The sequence below is a fragment of the Pseudorasbora parva genome, chromosome 12, assembly GCF_024679245.1.
Source record: "Pseudorasbora parva isolate DD20220531a chromosome 12, ASM2467924v1, whole genome shotgun sequence".
Lineage (NCBI taxonomy): Eukaryota > Metazoa > Chordata > Actinopteri > Cypriniformes > Gobionidae > Pseudorasbora > Pseudorasbora parva.
In genome coordinates, this window is record NC_090183.1 from 23,763,332 (window position 1) to 23,781,463 (window position 18,132).

Genomic DNA, 18,132 nt, shown 5'->3' on the forward strand with positions numbered 1-18,132 from the left:
TTTGCTTTTAGAAGCATGGAACCTGCCATCTAGCAATAAACAACATTACGTAGCCAGACAGCATGCTACATAATGTTGTTTATTGCTAGATGGCAGGTGCCATATTCTAACAGCTAATGTTAGGAACTTTAAATGTTATCAGGAAGAAAAACAAACAGTAGGCAATCCCCTTAATAATCCCTAAATATGATAGTTCTCTTGAAATTCTCCGACACTGGGTAGAACATTTTCCTAAACCTCAATACCATTTACAGACATGCAAAGGATGCTGTGTGTTTACTTCCCTGAAAAAAGGCACAAGCAGGTGTGCGTGTGTTTGTCTATGTAGATATCATTATCTGGAATGAAAGACATTTTATTACACATGCTGCTATTTCTTTTAGGTTACACAAGCTGTGTTATTGGATATAGAGGCTGACTGAAACCTCTAACATGAAAGCATAACATTTTTATTTGACCGATCTCCCATTTAAATATAAGGAAGCTGTTCAACTCTATTATGTAATACTTTCTTGGTATTATATTTACAGATCAGATGAAGGAGGCAATGCGTACGGTGTCCTTTTGTTTCTCTATTTCAAAAACAGGTAGAGTTTACAGCTTCCTTTATATGACTTTAGTTCTTATGTTTTTTTATAGTAAAGAGAGTCAAGATGCAGCACACCTCGTGCACAGAGGACCGGATCCAGCACGCGCTGGAGAGATGCCTGGATGGACTCCGGTCATCAGAAAGCCTGGCACAATCTTGGAATGGTAAGGCCACCCCACTTACCCTCTGCTGCTGGATTGCTTCTGTTTTTTCATTTCTTTGTTTTGTAGTTTATTTGTGTTCTTTCTTTCTAATTTTACTTTTTGGGTTTCAATTGAGTTTATGTCGCTGACAGGGATATAGGCAGGATTTGGGTTGGCCTGTTAGCTGATTGCAAATTGGGTTCTCGGTGTTAATTCATGCAAATATTTCAGTGACAACATTTTTTGGATTAATCATTTACTAAAAAGTACATATATGCAATACATGCGCATTGTGATTTAAAATACACCTCTTCTATCATGGGCATGTTTTTTAATGAAATTGTTTTAATTCTTTTTTCAGTGAGAATAGGGTATAAAAAATTGACTTTTTAACACTTATCCTGTTATTATAATGAAAGATAAAAGTCTCATAAAAAAGAATAGAATTCTTGAAAATAAAACCTTACTAAGCAGGTGGGAAAAGTATATATATATATATATATATATATATATATATATATATATATATTAAAGAAAACATTAAATATAGAAAATAATAACTGCTTCATTGCTTGTTCATATTTTTGGTGATGCAATCAACAAGTCATGCGATGCTGCCAACATTAGAGAAAGATAACTAAACAGGAAATGTTTTTAAAAACATCACATAAATTGACCTTTTTATGATAAGGCAAAGAACATATGATATTACGTTTTACTTGATGGTTAAAACATGTCATTTTTTGATTCGTTCAAATAAAAATTTTCTTCAAAAAATAAATATAAGTTGTTCAAAACCATATGAAACCAGTATAAATACAAGTACATAGGAATTTGGCACGTTTTAAAAGATTTTCTTTAATCGTGAAGACTCTTATTTGTCATTGACCCATATAATCCTGTGACTGGGTGGGTGTAAATGCCACCTGAGTGGGCATGTGTCTACATCCGCCCACCTGCACCTGACTGTAGCAATGATTTGTGTGAACATGACAAAATACTACTGTTTCACTATAAAAGCAGTTTTTAACCCTATCGCCTCAAAGTTGGCATGATTAGCTGTTATAGGCTATCACAATGGGACATTTCAATTAGGCCTGATTTCTTTTTCTTTTTCTTTTTTGCAAAGGCCATGAATAGAATATTTATTATTTGTACATTTGCGTTGGTTGGTGTTTTTATGAACCAGGAAACAGTTTTTTTGTGTTAAGTCGAACAAAAGCTCACACCCGTCATATTTACTGATAAACAGTTATGGCACTGGTAATAGATTCAGAGAAAAGATGTTTTTTCACAGAGACAGTTATAAAGGAAATTTATTATTTGACACCTTCAGTTGTGCAGGAAGCTCAAATGTATTTTGTCTTACGAAGAAAGTAGAATTGGTATTGGTATTGGCATCTGCCAATGCAGGAAAGCTTTAAGTAGGCAGCTCATGTTCTAAATTGTTCTGTGGTTGCGCAAGTTTTGTCACTAAACCAGGATCATTTGTTATAGCACTGCTGCTCTCAATTTGTACACCACAGTGCGTATGTTCTTCTCAGAATTCTAACCAAAACTGCACATCACCGTTTAGAGCAGGGAACCCATGACCCTAAACAGATTAGATGTCTGATGCGTGTGTTCTGATTGATCTGCTTCAATGTGTGCTTGACTCAATTGATGTTATTCAGGTTGTGCAGTGGCTACATGCTTACTTTGAGGGACTTGTTTATTAATATCATCTTCATCTCATCTGAGGCATAAGTCACACACATTTGTGCCAGTTTCACAACTAGGTTTTTATGTGTGTCTATCTATGCATGTTTGTGCAGCTGGTTGGTGTATGAACCGCTGGAGTCTAGAAGAGCTGGTAAAGAGAGACCCGGACAATTTTCTCATTCTGCTGCATCAAATTCTCAGAAAAGCCAGAGAGGTGAGTACGCATGTAAACACACTGCTAACTAAAAAGAGTACTACATCCGCATAGAGGTGATACTTTCTGTCACTTTTGTGTACTGTCTATGCCCTCTGGGTTGAGATCTCTATGCCCCCTTGTGGGCTCTGCAGGCTGTGACAGATAAGATCTAATCTATGCAAAGAAATTGGTGTTGTTCATAATAAGTTAAAGGTACAGAATATTTTGTTCAAACTTAACACAATTTAAATAACAAGTCAGTACATCATCAGTCCTTATTCCAAAATGTATTTCGTCTTACCCTGATCCACTGTGCTATGGTTATAAGTGTGTATATTTTAGACCTGTCGATTTTGTTACAGGAAATTGCGTACATATGTCACTCACCTGCACATATCTCGACATATCTATTAAAGCACCCCTAGTGAATTATTTTATCCCTTAAAGTTCATCTTTGATAACCATATTGACATTTAAACATTGTTTCCTGTAAAAAAAAAAGCCTTCATACCTTAAAAAATTAGCTTTAATGTAACTACACTCTAGTATACGCATGCATATGCAAATTAGCCACGTCTCCTCTCTCTCACCACCTCAGAGATCCACCCGGTCAACTTTTACTGAAGTTACTGTAGTAAACGCTGCACAAAATTATCGCTCTCTACAAACGTCGAACACAGTAATAAATATGATTAGCCTTTTGCTTGTCTACATTATCAAACAGCTAATAATGTGTTGCTAATGTTAAACAAACCATGTTCCCATTCGCCTTCTCAGAATCAGTCTTCGAAATATCAGCATTCTTAGAAACACTTTGATCAACTTAGAACGTCAGTGGAGAAAGGGATGTAGTTTGTCATAACATCATATAATACATCATATACTTAATTCACCGAAATTTCAATTTCATTGAAACTTATTTCAACTGTATTATAACTTAATTCATTTAAAAGTTGTAAAAACTCGGAGATGGCCTTTTTATTACCCAACATAACCAAGGTATTTATTTCGAACAGATGAAACGCCATATGTTGCTATCTAATGGAGTTCATTGTAAAGCATTATCTACAGTAAATTGTGAAGGGTCATATTCAACCACACAGTTATGCAGAGCAGAAGCACAACCTGAACAATGTTCTTCCGCAAAACTTTTTTTATTTACCAGAGGGCCAAAAGTTGCATAGTGTACCTTTTTCGGTTTATCAAAAATGTATTTATTTACATTTATTTTGGATGAGATGAAGAATTCAATGTAAGTTTGTCTGTAGGTGGTATGTAAAGGTGATGCTGTATATCTTTCCCTGCTGTTTTAGGTTCAACAGGAGTGTCATTACGAGCTTGTGGCCCCCTTGGCTCTCATGTTTGAGTCCACACTCCTGCAGGTAAAGCGGCCTGGACACTGGCTTTATAATTCTAGAACAAATTTACCAATTCCATGTAATCAGAAACCAGGAATTACTAATGGAATTTTTACTTCTGTTTTGTAGAATTAGTCTTTGTTCTTTGTAATTTTCTCACTGGGTCTCAGTTGCGCTTATGTCCCTGACAGGGATATAGACGGGATTTGCTTTTTGGCTGGGCCTAGACTTCTCAGTGTTAATTTACAGAAACTCAACATTCATCTTTTTTCTGCAAAAATAAAAAATGTAAAAAGATAAAAAGCAATTCATACATTCAGTGATTTGTGATATGTAATTAAATGGCTTGAACATTTATAAAAAAAAAAAAAAATCTAATTTGTAAAAAAAAGTCTTATTAAAATAATATTAAGTAATTTGCCATAAGCTGTTATTATTATATTTTATGCATCTCTGCTCTTCAGTCAGTCAACTAAAATGTGTCTAATTAAAAAAATAAATAGTGATATTAAATGATGTGAAATTAACTTGATTTTATGTATTAACCTTGTAAAACCTAGTTTGAAACATATAAAATAAAGAAACCTCAATGCATCGCTAATCAAATAATATGAAATTCATATATGAATTTCATTTTTCTGCTAATAATGGGGTCTGTAGTGCAACGTTTACTATTAAATTAGACAAATGAAAAGCAGCAGCATTATTCTTCTCAGGTTGAAGCTGATGCCAGTGAAGTCACATATGTCTGTTTTTTTTTCTTTGCAGATGCCTCTTTGTCCACCTAATGGAGAGATTCTAACAGAAGCTTGTGAAGTGTTTCATGGCTTCCTTGCATGGCCTGAACCCTACTGCAGTGTGTGTCGTAACCTGCTCTCCACCTTACATCAAGAGCTTAGAGCTCCAGGTAGCACATTGACATCAATACACGCAAGATAAACTTTTATCAGTTATCATCCAGATTGGGACAAGGTTAACTAGCTGGTCCTTAATAAGGCACCTTGTCCCAATTTGCTAATTCCAGAAAAGTGCAGTGACATACTGCCCCTCAGTGGTTTCAAGAAGCATTGCAATTATTTTCAAAATATCTTGTTTATCTGTTTTAAGAGCACTAGTAGTACCTTGGAGATTACTTAACACACACTCTAACGTCAGTACTTTCACTAAGATTTTGTTTGTTACATAATGTTCAAATCTGATGAAATAATGTGTTCTTGTGTGCCTTTGCTTGTATCAGGAATTTCGTACCACAGGCTGGTGAGAGAGGAACAAGGCCTTGCCGTCTCAAGTCATCGTTCTAAGATCATGTGAGTGTGTTTCCACAGAAGCAGGAGGAAATCCTGTTGTGTCAGTTATTGCTCAGCCCTTTGTGGTTGCAGTCTTCACCTCTCGCTTCCTGTGTCAGTTCTTGGATATCCAAAATTGATTTGTCTTATTCCAACACAATACTTAATACAAGTAATACAATGATAAGAAGATAAGATGAGAAATTTGTGCATTCATTTGAGTCCTTAAACATGACCATTTGAGAAACGCTATAATATACCACTAATTCAAAAGTTGTTTTTTTCTTCTTCGCAAACACGTTGTCACCATTGATAAATTAAGAAATGTTTTTAAGCACCAAATTTCTTTTACTCTTTTTGTATACAGACGAAAATGTTATCAAAAGGATCCCTGTTCACATGGGTATGCGAAAACTGCTAAAAATGCTGTACTATGCATGCCAGACCAGTAGTTGAAACACTATGCGCCCATAGAATGAACACATAACACGCATGACGTCACTGTTTTTTGTAGTTTACAGAGACAATAACGGTATGATCTTCAAAAACTTGCAAAAGTTGGTGTTTTCAGGCCCCCAAAATGCTATTGTTGTATAAATGAATGGCCAAAATGCTTAAAAATCCCCATAGAAAATAATATTCATCAGAACTTTTGAACGGTATTTGTAGCTAGGGCAAGTGTCTAGCTAAGTTTAGCTCAAACCCTTACGCAACATGACGACCAAGCTAGTTAAGGTGATCATAATTACAGGTTGGGCTTGGATTAAAGTCTGCCTGACAGTTGCATTATTGTCCTGCTAACACTGTGAAGCTCCTTTGAAACAATCTGCATTGTAAAAATCGCTATATAAATAAAGGTGACTTGACTGACCCTCAAGGATTGGACTTGAAGATCCCTGGTATAAAAAATACCATGGAATCACCATGGTAGTTTTTTTTAATATAAAGGCTGGCCTGGGATCTTTTCTGGATAAACAACTGTCCTATAATAAGATTATGCCACAATGTCTTTATGTCATACAAAATGGCATTTCTATGAGTTATTTAAACATGGTTGTTGTTATTTCCAAATAAAATATGTTAGAAAATAACACACATAAAGCCTTTCCTGTGGACACGGCAGATGTGTTTTCTCAGTGTTTCTGCTTCACTACAGTGATGTTTTCTGATGTTTTCTCCGTTGCAGTACGGTGTTGTTGATGAACCCGGCTGAGGTGCCTGCTGAGTTCCTGTCTGTGGCGGAGCAGCTCAGTGGAGCGGAGGTCTCACAGAGAGAGAGTAGCGTTACACTCATTAAACACAGCTTCCAGGCAGTGCTTGGAACTAAATACCCACTACAGACCATCAACGGTGCTCTACAGGTACACCTCACATGACAAGATGTTTTAATGGTCTCCAAAAGACTGGAGTTGATACAAAATGAATATGTGCATCAGATTATGATTGAGGGGTTGTGAAGTGTGGGCTTGTCACTTAGTGGGAGTCAGGAAGTGTGTGTGTGAAGGGGGGAGTTGATAACTGGATGTGTTAACAAATGACTCATGTCGGTTCGTGGGTGGCTAATGTAGATGAAATAGATGGATTGAGTGGGAGTAATGGGTAAAGATTGTTATAATAGTATTGCTTACAAAAGGTGAAATTCACTTTTTGAGATTAGCTTGAGGTTTGAATCAGGAGTAACTTAATTTGAAACACAGTTAAACAATCATCAGATTCTGACTCAGGGGTAACTTAATTTGAAACACAGTTAAACATGCATCAAATTATGACTTAGAATGACTTAACAACATAAGCGGATATATGACTAAGTTGGTTCCTTTTCAGTGCCTTGGTGACGATGAGTTGGCACAGGCCCTGTCCTCAGTGAGTGACCTTCTGGAGTCTGCAGCGGCCATGACGGATATAGCTAAAGCTCGAGAACATGTGGAGGTTGGCCTGGAGGCGCTGCGAGAAAAACTTGACATTCCATCCTCCAATGGCATGATGTCAGATGGTACAGTCTCACTTTTTACTTCCAGCCCACCTCACAAACCCTAAAGAGACAGAGGAGTGTGCTTTGGATTGTCACCAGACTTGAGTCTAAACTAATATGAAGAGTATTATGAAATCTTGATATTTTTTTACAATTCCATTTCTCTTTCTAAATCAGCGGTTCTCAACCGGGGAACAGGACCCACTAGGGTACCTTAGCAAACTTCCATGGGACCCCAATATGCTGCATCATAGACTGTCTGGCCAAAGTGTGTGGACACCTTCTATTTAAAGCATGTGGCTATTTCAGCCAACATCTCAACAAACCTTTTAGCATAATAGGGCCTTTTTTGTTGCAGAAAGACAGTGTGCTTGTTCACAGAGCAAGGTCCATAATGAAACAATTTAACAGAGTATGATAGGGCAGAACTTGACAGGCTTTCACTAAGACCAAACCCACTGACCACCTGTGAGATGAATTGGAATCTCAGCTGCAAACCAGGCTCCATTACCCATAACCTTACATTTTGTGTGAATGGGATCAAATCACTGTAGCCATGTTTCCCAGAAGAATGGAAACTGTTATAGTAAACTCCCTATTAAAGCCAATGACTTTGAAATATTTGGGTGTCCACATACTTTTGGCAGTTTGAATTTGCCATAGAATGGTCTACATCCTATAGAGTTTCCTGGTTGTTGCTTGGTGACATACTACACTATTTGTCTAGGCAGCAGTAGCACATTTTACCTGGCACCGACTCTTAGAAACTTAACCAAGATGGATGGCTAACATGAAGCAATAAAGCTGATGGCATGGTTTTTTGGCTTGGGAAACAGTGGTGTGTTGGGTTTGGAGTGGGCTGGTGATTAATGAGAGGCTTTGTTGTGTTTGTGTCACTAGGGGTTCTTCAGACGCTCAGCCTTCCAGCAGCCAAGTGCTACACCTTCCATTGGGACAAGGATAATTTTGGTAGGACACTGAATTCAAGCCATTTTTTTATTCAAACATTGTTTGGCTGTTTTGGAATTATAAACATTAGAAGATTGATTTGCAGTCGTTTTGATTTAGTTTAAAATATCATTAAGGGGTTTCATGAGTTGGAAGTTAATCTTCCAGCTAATAATGACCCTCTGAGTCATGATTTTCCATCTTGTTTTTTGCTAGATGTTCTAAACGACCTTCTAGAGATAGAGTCTGAATTGACCTTATCTCAAACATCTGAGGGCATGGAGGAGGATGATGTAGACAATGTCGATGTGGAAGATGATGAATATGATGACTTGGAGGAAGGGTTTGTATCAAACGGCTGCATTGACAATCGGGCATCAACCTTTTCCACTGTCTCCTCCCTTTCCACTGCTTCCAAAGACTCCATGTTCTCCACACTGTCGGTCACTTCCTCCGAATACTCTCCACGCTCCACGCTTTCATACTCATCTCAAGCTTCGGGCACAGACAGTGACTTCTGTGAGGACGTTGAGGAGGACAGTCTAAGCACAGCATCTGTGGCCAAGACCAAAACCACCGCACGACTTTCCAAGCGCATCTCACGACTCTTCAAACCTCGCAGCAGCAACTCTCTCTGTCGAGCCAAGAGCCTGGGCAGCCCTGAGGCTAAAGAATTAGTGGTGGTCGTCCGCTCTAAGAGATCCAATTCTCTGCCACAGCATGTACGGCTGCGGGGCTCTGATTTAGGGTTCCCAGTTCCCCCCCTCTCACAGTTGCAGTACGTTTGCTACAGGAGAAGACCCATTCTGAGTAGCGATGATGAGGAAGGGCCAGCAGGGACCACTATGATCAGAGTGGTGGTGTTTGGGGCAGATCATGTGGCAGGGAGGGTTGCCCGTGCCTATAGCAGTCTAAGGAAAAGAGAAAGAGACTGTCCGCACCTCACCAAAGCTTTCAAAATGAAGTTTTTCTTCGTGCCTGTAAGGAGGGATACAACCCCAGCCAACTCTTCTTTGAGAAACCCTGGTTCTTCTCCGCAGCTCTCAGCAAGTCCACTGAAACTATCCGTCTCGAGCATTGTAAGTGAAATTACAACACTGATGCTCAAAGTATACTTTGTTTTTAGGTATGCCGGTGTAAAATAATGTTGTCATTAGCATAATACGTGTAGCCTGATATTTCATATTTTCATATTTCAATTCACTGAGAGAGAAGTACGTGTCTTGACTCTTTTATACATTTTGTCACAAAGTGTTGATCATCAACGTAGCTCTCACCAGCCCTGCAGTAAATGCAACTATTAAATTCCCTATGATCAAAAGCAGCAAACATCAAACTTTTTTAACTGTTGGCATTCGTGTTTCTTGCTTAGAAGCCGCAACCCATTGCTATAATTGCCACTGCGTCAGTCATTACAGTTTCAGATGTGGTTCCTCTATTCCATACACACTTGAATTAGCTACACTTGAATCACAAATTTAGGAGATTTACTCCCGCATTTAAATGTGGTTATCACCCTCAGAACTTTCGGTGTGTATCGGCCACATTGCTTAATTGGATATCAAACCACATCTCTGATGGTGTTAATCTGCTCTAGCTGATTCCCAGTGTGGCTAATATATTATGGTCTATCTTGATAGTTTTAGTGGGAATTATTTTTTTGGTCACGCTAGGACCAGCTTAGCCAGGTTTGGAGACAGCTAGACAACAACAACAACAACAACAACAACACAAACAGCTTAAACTACCCTAAAGTTTCAGCAGGAATATGGATGTAGAAAATCCTACATTACTTACACTTATATCAGTATACACTTTGAAGTCAAAACAAAGATAATTTTGTTTTCATTCATTGTTAGTCCAGACATTCATATGTAATATTTTGATACAGAAACATTGGTATTAATTTATCGACAGGATCTCAGTGCGAATGGGACGGAGGACAGCACTAATGACATAGCTAATCTGCTGGGAATGCTGGATCCCTGGTATGAGCGTAACACTCTGAGCCTGATGGACATGCCCGTTAATGTGATGTGCCAGGTGATACTCCCACGTCTACACAAACCCATTCACATGAACAGAGAATGCATTCATTAAATAGCAAACAGTTTTTTGCAGGGTCACACGCACACAAAAAAACCCACATCCCTTTAAACCATTCACATGAGGAACTTGTGTGTGTGTGAAAGTGTTTTGAATTGTTTTGATTATCACCATGGCCAAAATGCTGATCAATGACTGATGAATAATATATTCACATCAAATGTTCTTGCCTTCGCAGCAAACATCAAAGATTGAGTCAGACTTGTCCGAGGGCGTTGCTGAGGAGCATTTACCGATATTTGCTGACCTGGTGCTCTATTACTGCCGCCATGCCGCTCGCCCGGCCCTCATTCAGCTCTATCAAGCAGAGGTGAATAAAAGCATGCAATTTCCTCATTCTGTGGCAGTTTCAGTCATAGACTTTTAAAGTTGTACCATAAAAGTAGCATGGGCTTTTTAGTTATAAATCTATTATAGCCTGTCAGTCAATATGGGGAGCATCTTTCTCCAATGGGTTCTGTGTTAAAAATATTTTTTAGTATACATTCATTCAAATTTGTTAGTTTCACTGCAGAAATTAAGACACGCTCTGACATCCTCATACATTTTTATATGTTTCTTGGTTTTAACTATTGACAGCTACAGTATTTAATCTCTTCTGGACTATTTTGTAACTTGTCTTGCATTTTATACAACCATGATGCAATCCAATGGTTTCACAAAAGTTGAATTCTTATTCTTGACTATAGTTGACACTAGCTGGAGGAGAGAGACGGACTGAAGTGTTTATTCATTCTTTGGAGCTGGGCCACACAGCTGGTACAAGAGCCATCAAAGCTATGGGTGAGTGTGAACACACATCAAGATATCAGTTCAGATCTTTGTAGATCTCTGAATGGCCAATTTCACATCATTTGATAATGTTTGCGTGTTGGTTTACTTATCGGTAAGATTGGATTGAACGTGGATTGAGCTTGTTGGTCCAGCACATCCCTCAGATACTCATTTGGATTGAGATTTGGGAAATTTGGAGGCCATAGCAGCACATTGAACACACTTTGAAGGGGTGTACCTGGTCTGCAACAATGTTTAGATAGGTGGAATGTGTCCCTCCACCGGCTTGTCCTCATCCCACTGTGCATCCTGGTGCCAACACTTCCCCAGGTAAACGGTGCACATTTACACGTCTGTCCATGTGATGTAAAAAAACAAAAACAGAACTCATTGGACCAGACAACCTTCTTCCACTGCTCCAAGGTCCAGTTCTGCAGCTGATTGGCCTCATACGCAGAAGAGCACTTTGTGTTGTGACACATTCCTCCCATAACCGTCAATAACATTTTGTGTGACTTGTGCCACAATAGACGTATCCCACCAGATGGGATAGCCTGTGTTGCCCTCGTTTCTTCGATGAGCATTGTGTGGGCGCCCAACTCTCTGTCGCCTGTTCGTGGTTTGTCCCTCCTCGGACCACTGTTGGAAAATTCTCACCACTATTGACCAGGAGCAAGACACAAACCTGATTCAGTCGCTTCACTCCCCTTATCAGGGTCGCTCAGATCTTTATTCCTGCCCATTTTCCCTACATCAAACAGACTGATAACGAGAATTAATGTATTTTCTTACCATCTGATCCACCCAGTCCTTAATATGTGATCTTGCTAGGAGATATTTGCATCACCTGTGTTTTTGCTCATCATTGTACATGCTCCACTGTTTACACTGTTTACTCCTGTTTGTTTGCCTATCTAGCAACCTTGTAAAATCACCCTTCTATAATTCTGTCTGCATATGGAGCTCAAAGCGGCTCATGACTGTGTTGAATCGCTGACAAAAGTCCTGCAAAAGGGCTTTGAGTGTGTGCATTGCTCTTCACACGTTATCATTGTGCATCTTGCTGTTGTCTGCATAATTAACTGAAGTAATTTTGGTAGTAGCAGATCTTCACTTCTCTGAAGATATTTTAGAGCAACAGAAGCAGCTTTAAATTAGACTCATCCAAAATGTTTATATGTCATAAAGAAAAAAGGAAGAAGAACTTTTCAGATCCTGTTATAATAGCAGGATTTTTTTTTTTTTTTTTTTTTTTTTGTTGCTGTAGTTACTGTGACTAACTTGACTTCTTTTCTAAAGAATCGAATTGTTTTATTATTTTTCAGGTGCTGCCAGTAAGAGATTTGGCATTGATGGAGACCGTGAGGCTGTTCCCTTGTCATTGGAAGTTACCTACAACAGAGTAAGATTGAGCATTCCAGAGATTTTAATGACGATCAATTTGAATTTTAATGCAAGTAATCAAATTTTCATTCAACCTCCCTTTTTTAATCTTTACTTTCAGATACATGTCAGTGGCAGAAGTCAGAAGACGATGTCAGAGAAGTCCTGCACCTCCATAAACCTGCTAAAAGCCTGCAGGAATCCTGAAGAACTAGGTAGAATATAACATTGATCTCATTATAGACAGAACTTTTTAAAACATATTTTAATTTGTGTAACAATGTTAATTGTTTCATTTTAAATGTAACGAAATGATGAATGAAATGAATCGATATGCTTCTGAACTGTAAACTGCAATATTGTGTATATAGAGGAAAAATCCATTTCATTTTCTGCCTAGGGGAATACATTTTTAATGATTACTTATAAACCTTTAAAGACAGACTTACTGTGAGCGACGAGGTTGTTAATCAATCAATCAGCCATCAGTTATTTTAACTTATTTTTTTAATAATCGCTAAACAGCACACACGTGTTGACAATAGTTTTAGATGTATTGTTAATTTTTTATTGCGATTTGCAGTGCTTCATGGGATTGTTGTTCTTCTTCACAAATTATCTCATATATACATATTTGCTTGTACTGCACTCAAATGCAGCCAAGATGTTTTTTGTGCAATTTTGATTGTTGGTGCTTGTAAATCCGAATCAACCAAGTCACAACTGCTTCATTTATTTATTTTTCTTTAGATTCTAAAATGGAGTGCCTTCATTTGACAATGACAGAAGTGCTAAAGAGACAAAACTCTAAATCAAAGAAAGGCTACAATCAGGTGAGCAGGAAGGAAGTATGGGAGAAAACTGAGCTGTGGTTTAAACAGCCAGAAACAAACTTAGCGCAAACACCTACAGTTACTCTCATGTGGTTTCTGCAGCAATGTGTAGCAGTCGACAAACAACAACATTTTTTCACCAAGAGCAAACAATTTGGTTTTTTATTAACCTGTGTCTGTACTAGTTTGCACGATATGGCTCTTGTTTTTACATGTTGTGTTTTTGGTGTCAGTCGTACTTTCATTTTTACAGTGCCAGTGGTTACTCTTTGGTTCACTTACACCACACACTGACTGTACTTCACCTTGTTTATTTATCATTTGATTTTTTTTTTTTACTGTTTGTTACAAATGTTTAAAATAAATCTCGTATTTTCTTTTGCAAGACCAATTTAACACCAGTAACAATGCTCTTTTATACTCGCATAAACTAAGCTCAAATGTTTTTGAATGTGAAAGTTATTTGGGAGATTCAAGCTACAATATTTTAAAGTTTTATTCAGATAACATTGTTTGTATTCCAGCAACTGACCACCACACAAGTAAAAGTGGACAAGGTTCAGGTTAGCGGAATTTGCAACACCACCTTTGCAGTTTGTCTGGACCAAGATGAGAAGAAAATTTTACAGAGTGTGACCAGGTACAGCTTGTTTCTGTTGTTTTTTTATGCTAAAGTTTGGCTAAAAAGAAAAAAAAATGTTTTAGGGCTGTCAAATAAATGAATAAATCAATAAATCACGATAAATCAAATCTAACATAAAAGTTTATGTCAACAAGACTATTTTTACACCTGTTCTATGTGAATTAAATTCATGACTTTGAGAAAAAACTTTTCAGAAAAAAAACTGTAATATTGTGAAATATTACTACATTTTAAAATAATGGTTTTCTATTTTAACATACCGGTACTTTAAAATATTCAGCCATTACTCTAGTCTTTAGTGTTAAATGATCCTTTAGAAATTACATATATATATATATATATATATATATATATATATATATATATATATATATATATATATATATATATATATATATATATATATATATATATAACATTTTATTTAAAGTGTTTTCGAACAATATAAATCTTGACTATCACTTTTGATCAATTCAACACACCCTTGCTGAATAGAAGTGTTAATTTCTTTCCCAAAAATATTATATTATATTTATAATATATATATATATATATATATATATATATATATATATATATATATACACACGTTGGGATCAGTGTATGTATATATGATATATTGTTACAAACAATATATATATTGTTTTTGTTTTTTTACTCATTTTTCCCCCCCAAATAAATGCTTGTCCTTTGAAAATAATCAAATCAATGAATCATGCTAAATGTATCACAGTTTACACAAAAAAATATTAAGCAGCACAACCATCTTCAATATTTATAATAAGAAATGTTTCTTGAGCATTAAATGTTAGAATCATTTTTGTAGGGTCATGTGATATTGAAAAATTTAGTAAAAGCTGCTGAATATTCAGCTTTGCCATCTTAAATTGTTTAAAAATATATTAATATAGTGAACTATTTTTTTTTGTTTTTAATTGTAATAATATTTTGCAATATACATATTTCATTCTTAATTTTGTTTCGATATTATTTGCATTATTTGTATTTAAAAATAATAATAATTTAATTTGAGGAACAAAATTACGAAATGTTGTCACGTTTTACTGAGCCTAGACAGAAACTAGCATACGTCAATGAAAGTGAGTAGGTGACCATCACTTTGTCACAAAGAAAGAAAAAAACAGTTTAATAATTACATTGCCATAGAGACACTAAAAATATTTGTAGTAAAAATAGTTTTGTGGCCAACAACCGGTAAACTTTTTCAATATACCCGCCATCGGCAGTAAGTTTATATTAGTATTTAAATGTAAACTCAATTGTGCACTTATAAATGATTTCTTTCTTTGCAGGTGTGATGTGTCCGTTTGTTATAAGCCAGATAGTTCGACTGATTGGACGAAAGGAAGGGTTTTCACATCTCAGACCCAGCCTCTGCAGCCAACCTTTTGCTCTCTTCTTTGCCTGCCTATAGCCACTTTCAGTGGACCTCAGCCTTAAACCCAGAGATCAGACTTTAGCCCAAAACTCCAGCCTTACAAGACTTAAATCTGGTTAAAACATTCATTCCAGTTATCCACTTTCAACTACAGCCTTTGCATATCAACTCTCAAGACAAAAGCTAAGATACACATTTGGGTAAAAGTGTTCTTTTATTACATTATAGGAGGGTCATGTACATGTGGGGTTGTTTGTTTCAAACTTCTGATTTAGAACTGGGCCTGTCATGCTTTTATACAACCAGAATGGATTTCTAACTACAAGAATAGTCTTGTTAATGTACATATTAACCCGCATCAAAATAAGCACTGTGGACAATTTAATGTTGTTGTATATATGCCAAAATTATTTTTATGTAGCTATAATACAAAATTCTCAGGAAATGGATATATAAAAAGGAAATATTGTAATGGAATATATATATATTATTTTACAATGTTTCCTATTTTAATTGTGTGTATGAACCCCTTTTGGTCGGGACAGAGAATTGAGACATTGGTGCCTCAGATTTTAGTCCTTTAAAATCCTTATGTATTCAGTGATTGTTTCTGTATATATTTGTATATCTGCTGTTTTATTTTTGGTGTTAAAACGATTTGAAACCTGTCTGGTTTAAACACCCCTTCTTGCAGTTTGATCAGTTGGCCAACAGAGGTCCTTATAAACCAATCGTTGACTTCTACCCTGTGGCCGTACTGGTGAATAAAAACCAAGACTGTTCAGTCAAGTATGCTGTGTTATACGGCACAGTTTAAAAATGAAACAAACTGAAATTTCTTTCTTTCTTTCTTTCAGAGCATGTGCATATTTGTAATCTAAAATAATCAGTATAACTGTCAAAACAATCGTTTTCTCTGATTATTTTATAAACACTTAAAACTTGTATATATTTTAACAATATAATCAAGCAGGGATATATAATGTACATATGTATGTGTTTTTTGTGCAAATTGAGGGATTTTACTCACTCTCAGGTCAGACCATTTTTAAATAATATCCATCTGTCATTATTTTTATTAAAATTTGCAGATGCATTCCATTTGTATCATACTACATTTCATCTTGCAGTGACAATATGTTGGAAAAAGTGTGGGTACAGACTAATAGCCAGTGCTACTGAAATGTACACAGTTATGCAAAATGTCTTTTTTTAAATTATTTTGTGATCCTAGCATCCCCAGAGAAATAAAGCGGTACTTTCCATGGATGTATATTCATAAGGTGCATTCAATGTTTTTATATTTGTCCACTGTAACATGTCAAAATAAAATGTTGAATAAAACACCTTTAAAATTAAATTACTACTCACAAGTGTGTATACATAATGACTAACAATGATATTATTGGCTATTAACAGTATCACATAGACTTTAAATGCTTGCTTTTGCCCTGCAGGTTGTAGAGGCATTTGTATGATCAAATGACACCCCTGTCTGCTAAAACAACAATCAAAGTCTTTATGTTCTTTGAGAAGGCCAGCTTTGTTCAGGGTGCTTATGAACTATTAGCCTGTTCAAGATGTTATTAAAGATTCTAAAAAATGTCACAAGATGGCCAGCCATTGAGCAAAAACTTAAATGTGCACATACAATTGGATTAGTTTTGCAGTTTTGTCTTTTATTTTGAAATTCTCATGGTCCTATAGTTCCTGTTTATCATGTGATACCTTGCCCTCATGTGATCATCCCAATGTGCATCATATACTATCCACCCTAAATAGTATTGAATATTACTAATGTTACATACTATTTAGGGTGGATAGTGTGCACATTAAGATGCAGGCAATGTCTTGTGCTTCCCCTCTTACTCTCAGGTTTGTCTAGTCATTAGTGTAAATAGCCCAAATGTTCAATTAGTCTCTTGTCTAGTTTTGTTTGTATAACTGCTGTTGTTGGTATGCTCATGCTCACGCTCAAGCCAGGTCTTTGTTTATTTTTTAAAATAAACGGCACATGGGTTCAACTTGCCTTCAGTGGACTTTAGTTGCAGAAAGTTAGACCCGAATATGAACCCAGCAGTTTGCCTGATTTCGCCTTAATCAGGGTAACCAGACAATTGGGTTCTGTGTTGATGAGAGGCTGTTCTCGGATTTGTCATGGCCAGGAAGACTTCCCATGTCTTTGTTCCACAATGTTACCTTTTCATGACAATTAAAGGGTTAATTCAACCAAAAATTAAATTGATGTCATGACTTAATCTAATGTCGTTCCACACCCGTAACACCTCCATCTTCAGAACACAGTTTAAGATATTTTATATTTAGTCCAAGAGCTTTTCTGTTCCTTCATGAAAGTGAATGCACACTATACTGTCCATGTCCAGAAAGGTAATTAAAACATCATCAAAATAGTCCATATGTGACATCAGTTGGTTAAAGGACAACTCCGGTGAGAAATGAACCTAGGGGTAATTAACAGATGGTTACCGAGTAGATCGTTCTCTGGGATGCGTTTTCATGAAAATCGAATGTAAAGCATTTTATCTCTAAAAACAGATTAGCTTATAGCGCTTGTCTATGGGGCACAGGGTAGACACAGGGTAGTAAAATTAAATCGCTAGTTAATACCACTAACAAGGCTCAAAATAGCCTCACACTAACACTGTAGCATAATGAGGGTCCCTACATGCAAACCGAAGCATTGAGAACGTTGTAAGCCACAAGCACTGTTCTAAGTGAGCTGGTCGATAGGAATTAAGTTTGTGTAAGAGTCGAGACTGTTTTCCAAGATGGCGCCTGTC

The 18,132-nt window shown here is 36.6% G+C and overlaps 1 protein-coding gene across 1 annotated transcript; it reads left to right on the top strand.

Moving 5' to 3' along the window:
- The first annotated feature begins 650 nt into the window (after window positions 1–650).
- pik3r5 (phosphoinositide-3-kinase, regulatory subunit 5) lies at window positions 651–16,691 on the top strand. The gene is made up of 17 exons (XM_067458381.1): window positions 651–753; window positions 2,547–2,647; window positions 3,943–4,011; window positions 4,756–4,894; window positions 5,225–5,294; window positions 6,460–6,634; window positions 7,098–7,266; window positions 8,146–8,214; window positions 8,410–9,272; window positions 10,111–10,236; window positions 10,478–10,609; window positions 10,989–11,082; window positions 12,399–12,475; window positions 12,578–12,671; window positions 13,207–13,289; window positions 13,814–13,929; window positions 15,246–16,691. Exons 1-17 carry the CDS (start codon window positions 654–656, stop codon window positions 15,391–15,393), a joined length of 2,625 nt encoding a protein of 874 aa, XP_067314482.1. The 5' UTR covers window positions 651–653; the 3' UTR covers window positions 15,394–16,691.
- The last annotated feature ends 1,441 nt before the right edge of the window (window positions 16,692–18,132 follow it).

Coding starts and splice junctions, on each gene's coding strand:
- pik3r5 (XM_067458381.1), top strand. CDS start 654: ATGCAGCACACCTCGTGCACAGAGGACCGGATCCAGCACGCGCTGGAG. Junction 754..2,546: donor CCTGGCACAATCTTGGAATG/GTAAGGCCACCC, acceptor ATGTTTGTGCAG/CTGGTTGGTGTATGAACCGC. Junction 4,895..5,224: donor TCAAGAGCTTAGAGCTCCAG/GTAGCACATTGA, acceptor TGCTTGTATCAG/GAATTTCGTACCACAGGCTG.